Below are 6,000 nucleotides of genomic sequence, written 5' to 3'. Positions count from 1 at the left end.
GGAATCGTCATCAACAACATGGATCAACTTATGATCGTCCACGATCTGACAGACCTCGTGTAACCACGCACAAGATCGCTACATCCGGTTACGTCACTTTCTGGATAGGACAACTACTGCGACGTCTACTGCCTTAACCATACCAGGGCTGTGTAGGATTTCTGATCAGACCGTCGACGATATTCTTAGGCCCCATGTGCAACCCATCATGTTGAACGTCAACGACGTTTTTCAACATGACAACGCCGTCCTTACACTGCCCGACTCACTACTGTCTTTTTGAAACACCACAACATCAACGTTCTTCTTTGGCCCTCCTGATCACCAGATATAAATCCCATCGAACATCTTTGGGACCAGTTGGACCGACGTCTGCAACGGCGACAATATCAACCGCAGACTCTACCTCAGCAGCTTTGCAGGCTGAATGGACAGTTATTCCACATGATGTGATTCGTCATCTCATCGCTTCCATGGGTAGGAGATGCCAAGCAGTTATTGATGCTCACGGGAGGGCATACTCGTTATTGACGTTAAATTTTAACTAGTGAGCGTGGACTTCGCCTTTGCAGAGTTTGGATGTTCAGCAGTGAACAGAGAAAGGTTCACACATGTCATACAGAACTACCCGGAATAAACTTGTTAACAATATGTCTTATATTTTGCCTTTTTTTTTTTTTTTTTCTTTTTGAAGAGTATATTTTGAAAAAAAGGTAAGAATAAGGATTTCTACACCCAATACGAAGGAAGACGATGAAGAATAGAGATATGGATGTGAAACAATTAAAAGTTATGAAAAATAAAGATCTGGATGCCAGATTATAATAAAAATGTGAAGGAGAGGTCTATGAATTTCAAATAGTAAAACGAAGAAGAATAGAAGTATGGATGGGAAGTGGTGAGTAATACAACGAAGAATAGAGATTTGAGTGTTAGATATACAGAATGGCAAGAATAGATATTTGAATGTTCAAGAATGAAGACTTTGATATCAACGTTCGGTTAGATCATGCAAAACGGAATGAGGAATAAATGCTAAGAAAAAAAAATGTAAGAATAGAGATTAAGATATCAGATACATAGCAAGACGAAGAAGAATAGAGACATGGATTTCTAACAGTTAAAAAAATATGATCTGGATGCGATGTTTTTGTAAAATTATGACATGTAGAATTCACAGAGCAAGACGAAAAAGAATAGACATTAGGTTGTGAATTAGGTGACACAAAAATGGATATCTGAGGAATAAAATGCTTAGAAAAACGCCGTAATAATTGTATTAAAGTGTGTGAAAGAACGTTTATCGGTTTCAAAGCGAAGTTTGTAATAGGTTTTTTGAGAAGGAATAGAAATACAGACCGATACAAATTTGGTTATGTATGTACATTACGGGTATCGAAACTGGATTACAGTAGCTGTAAATACATTTTTCCTATATTACAACGAAGCCTTTACGTGGTGCTGTTGAATGAAGTTTCATTAACCAAGGAAAACTTCCGAAACACCAGTTCTTAAACAACGATAAAGAATTGTACAATTTTAATTTATACACATGATACAAAAGTTACAAATGAGCGAATGACACCACAATATTTTATTAAAAAAAAAGAGTTCATAGTTCTAGTTAATGACTTTCCGTTGGAGAGACCGTGGCAGCGCCTTCGCCAGCCTCCCGACGCCGACGTTCTACACCTTCCGTTGGAGAGACCGTGGTAGCGCCTTCGCCAGCCTCCCGACGCCGACGTTCTACACCTTCCGTTGGAGAGACCGTGGTAGCGCCTTCGCCAGCCTCCCGACGCCGACGTTCTACACCTTCCGTTGGAGAGACCGTGGCAGCGCCTTCGCCAGCCTCCCGACGCCGACGTTCTACACCTTCCGTTGGAGAGACCGTGGCAGCGCTTTCGCCAGCCTCCCGACGCCGACGTTCTACACCGTCCGTTGGAGAGACCGTGGCAGCGCCTTCGCCAGCCTCCCGACGCCGACGTTCTACACCTTCCGTTGGAGAGACCGTGGCAGCGCTTTCGCCAGCCTCCCGACGCCGACGTTCTACACCTACCGTTGGAGAGACCGCGGTAGCGCCTTCGCCAGCCTTGCGACGCTGACGTTCTAAATCACCAGTCATTTGATTATCGTCCGTAACTAATACCGTGGTTATAGATGGATCTGTAGGGTAAAAATGCAACGATGTGAAGTTAAAATATAAAAACAAAATTGCTAATACAATCTTACACTCCATAGTTTCGACACTCTAAAATACGTATAAAAAAACTAAAACTATAAACATCTCCTTCTTCTCATCTGCTGGTATTTATACAACTCGTCTTTGATGAATTTTGACAGCTCTGAAATTGCGCATGCTCATAAATATGCCGTAGAGAGAACAGACCGTATGCATTGTATGATAGAGGGAGGTAATGTTGATTGCTGGCCTCGTTCCCTATACATATGTTCGTTACTATGTGCATATTGGGAATATTCTCTAAACAGTATTATAATTATCGTTGATTGCGCTATGTACGGATGGCACGGACACTAGTTTTAAAGTAATACAAAACTCATCTAGATTTTCTGATCCACATGTCATGAAAAGGTAGATATAGTGTCTTACCTACCGTAATCGCTCTTTTATAAGAAAGATACACTTTCTATTAACTCATACAGCGAAATCGTATACATGAGCTTTGACCATTATGTTTATTATAATACTATATTAAAGTCTGGAATCTATAAAATACATTTTACAACCAACAAACCCTCGTATATTATCTTACAAAAATAGTAAAGAAACATATACAATGAAAAAAAAAATCATAGCTCAGTCGACAAGTAGAGCTGGCTACTGAACTTAAAAAGAAAAACAAAAAGGATTGAAAGTGACAAAACATACGGAGCCAGATTTTGTATTCATAAAATAATGTAAATTATTCATAAAAGAAATATTTTAAGGTTGCCTGATTAAAAACTATAATGATTTTAATGAAATTCCGAGATAGCTATACACAAAGTAGGTGAGTTCCTAATATCAGTCATCCCTTAAATAATGTCTGATTTAAGATTCAGTAAAAGAGAAAGGATTTCAAACGCTTTTAATGTTATTTAATTAATAATGTATGTTCCATTATTATTAATTACTCCCTGCCAACGATTCACAAGCTTCTGAACGCAACTTCCATAAAATTGTTGGGGTTTGGAGGAAAAGAATGTAGAGAGGGTAGTTTTGAGATGTTATGTGTTCCAAGCTTTTTTCCATCAAGATAGTTCTGCAAATTTCAGAAGAGATGATAATCAGATGAAGCAAATTCTGGAGAATAAGGAGAATGATGGAAGTTTTAACCAGTTTAGCTCTTCAATTTTTGCAGATGTAATCCTCATTGTATGGGGCCGTGCATTATCCTGGTGTAACACAACACCCTAACGATTGATCAAAGCAGGCCTCTTATCTTTCAGTGCAACATTCAAGCGCACTAACTGTTTTGACAATAGAAGTCTGAAGTAATCCTTACATTGAGTGGCACCAATTCAAAGTAGATCACACCAACGTTATCTCACCAAATGCTTAACAAGACTTTCCTAGGGTCTAAGTCCATTTTGGGCTGTGCTTTAGCCAGTTTACCTGCACTGATCCATTATCTGCGGCGCTTAAAAACATTTATAAAATATCCATTTTTCATTCATCTCCAGTCACTAACATGTCCAGAAACGGTGAGTTACGTTCACGAGAAGACAGATAAGTACAAATGTCTACTCTTGTTCTAAGGTTGGCTTCTGTCAAATCATGGGGAATCTACGTTTCAAGAGACGACACTTTTCCAAGCTGTTGGAGATGACGGTGAACTGTTGAATGGGTTGAATTAAGCTTTTGTGCTAGTTCTCCAACTGTAACAGCACAATCTTCATCAAGTGCACCAGCAGAAAGTCAGGAAATAAACTCAACAGGACGACCTGAACGTAGCGCTTCACTTTAGCTGTAGACACATCCATCTTAATAAGAGTTTATTTTATTGATGATCTGAAAAAGTGGACCTGGTTTAGTTTCTTTCATTTGTCTGGACAGGTGTATACACGTCTTAGTATACATTGTAGTCATTACAACCTTCTAAAAAGACAGAAATGGTGATTCTCTTCTGTATTAAATTTTTGGACATTACTAATGGGTTAACCTGATATAACTGAATTGTTTTTATTCTGAAGTGTTCAGTATTCGGTGAAGTGGCATGTCCTTTTATATCTCTGATTTGGTTCCATTTTACAAGTTTATTAACTAGTTCTACCTAGCTTTTGTGTTTAGTGTTTTTTTGTATTTGTTTAGGTTAGATTCTAAGTACATTATTTTGTATGTTAGGTATTTTAAACATAATTTACAGGACATAAAATGCAAGCTCACATTATTTAGAGCTGTATTTTTTGTTCTAGAAAAATAAAACACCTGAGAAATTCGTGTGATATATAAAATTGAATCGCACAAATTGTGTTATTCCAGTTTAGAAGTAGCGTAAGACGCTATTAACACATTTGAAACTATCAATATAATCATAATGAAAATATCTTTAATTCACTAAAGCAGTGGCGAAATCCAGGGGTTCGGTGAGTCAGTCTCAGGTGTTCGACGAAGGTCAAAACACACATACTGTGTGTGTGTCCTTTCCGAACATTTCAGTCGTACGATTCGTGACGTCATGGCCACTTGGCCATCATTGGCTGCGGCTAATCACGTCACATCACTTGTCTTTAATATCTGTGCTGCACTTCGTGCGCTTAGTAGTCGACTTGTGACTGTAGTAATCGTGCGTCATTTTTAAATTTTTTTCCAAATCTTTCCATTTCTTTATACTGACTAGGTCGAGCAAAAACAAAAGATGGTCGGACGAATACGTACAGTTTGGATTGACGTGTATAACGGAACATAATGGTAGTCAGCGTCCTCAATGCATGATTTGCAATGGCAAGTTGAGCAATTCTAGTCTAGCACTGGCAAAACTAAGAGAACACTCTCTAAAGCTGCATGAAGATGGGAAATACAAGAATACAACGCTTGCTGAATTCAAGGTAAAGAGAGCCAGGTTCGATGAAAAGGCTACTTTGTCTGTTCTCGGCTTTGTATCCATCGACAAATCGATTCTCACAGCATCGTTCGAAGTTGCGTACTTGATCGCAAAGCAGAGCAAACCACACACCATTGGTAAAGCACTCGTAAAATCAGCTGCGTTGAAGATGGCGAATATCATACTAGAAAAAGCTGCTGAAAATAAGTTATCCCAAATTTCTCTTTCAGATGACACCATCAGCAGCAGAATAGATGACATGAGCAATGACGTCTTGGCTCAAGTAGTTGCATATCTGATTTAAAGCCCACCAAAATTCAGACTTCAACTAGACCAGACCACTGACGTTTCCAATCTAAGCCAGCTCGTTGTATTCGTGCGCTATGTGAAGAACGACGAGATAAGATATTTTTTATTTTGTAAGCCTCCTCTTAGAACAAAAATTAAGGCAGTCGACGTGAAGAAACTTGTGGATGACTTCTTCAGAGACAACGATCTTTCGTAGGATACGGTTTCTGCAGTTTCTTTGGACGGAGCTCCAGTCATGCTGGGAAGAAACTTTAGTTTTGTTGCACTGGTGAAAGCCGATGCACCACACATCGTTGTAATGCACTGTGTTCTGCACAGACATGCGTTGGCAACAAAAACCTTGCCTTCAATACTGGCAGAAGTATTAAAAATTGTTGTGGAATGTGTGAACATTGTGCGAAATAGTGCCCTGAAGCACCGCATCTTCAAAGAGCCATGTAATGAAATGGGCTCTGAATTCAAGGTACTTCTGTACCATTCTAACGATCGGTGGTTATCCCGGGGTAAGGTACTGAATCGTGTTTTTGCCATGCGTGTGGAAATAGCCCTGTTTTTGCGAAAGCACCAACATTGTCATGCAGATTGCTTCGAAAAATTTGAGTTCATTCTCATTTTGGCGTACATGGCCGATATCTTTAATGCTTTCAGT

At 39.2% G+C, this 6,000-nt stretch overlaps 1 protein-coding gene across 1 annotated transcript in view; it reads right to left on the bottom strand.

Moving 5' to 3' along the window:
- Positions 1–1,524: 1,524 nt before the first annotated feature.
- LOC143227501 (uncharacterized) overlaps positions 1,525–6,000 on the bottom strand; it is a 148,784-nt gene continuing 144,308 nt past the window's right edge. Inside the window, exon 6 of the mRNA XM_076458942.1 lies at positions 1,525–2,052. Within this exon, the coding sequence (XP_076315057.1) occupies positions 1,625–2,052 (428 nt within the window). The 3' untranslated portion in view covers positions 1,525–1,624. The remainder of the gene's footprint in view (positions 2,053–6,000) is intronic.

Source organism: Tachypleus tridentatus, chromosome 9 (genome assembly GCF_004210375.1).
Source record: "Tachypleus tridentatus isolate NWPU-2018 chromosome 9, ASM421037v1, whole genome shotgun sequence".
NCBI classification, from domain to species: domain Eukaryota; kingdom Metazoa; phylum Arthropoda; class Merostomata; order Xiphosura; family Limulidae; genus Tachypleus; species Tachypleus tridentatus.
Note: the sequence above shows the minus strand (reverse complement) of the source record. Positions and strands in the feature narration are given on the sequence as shown.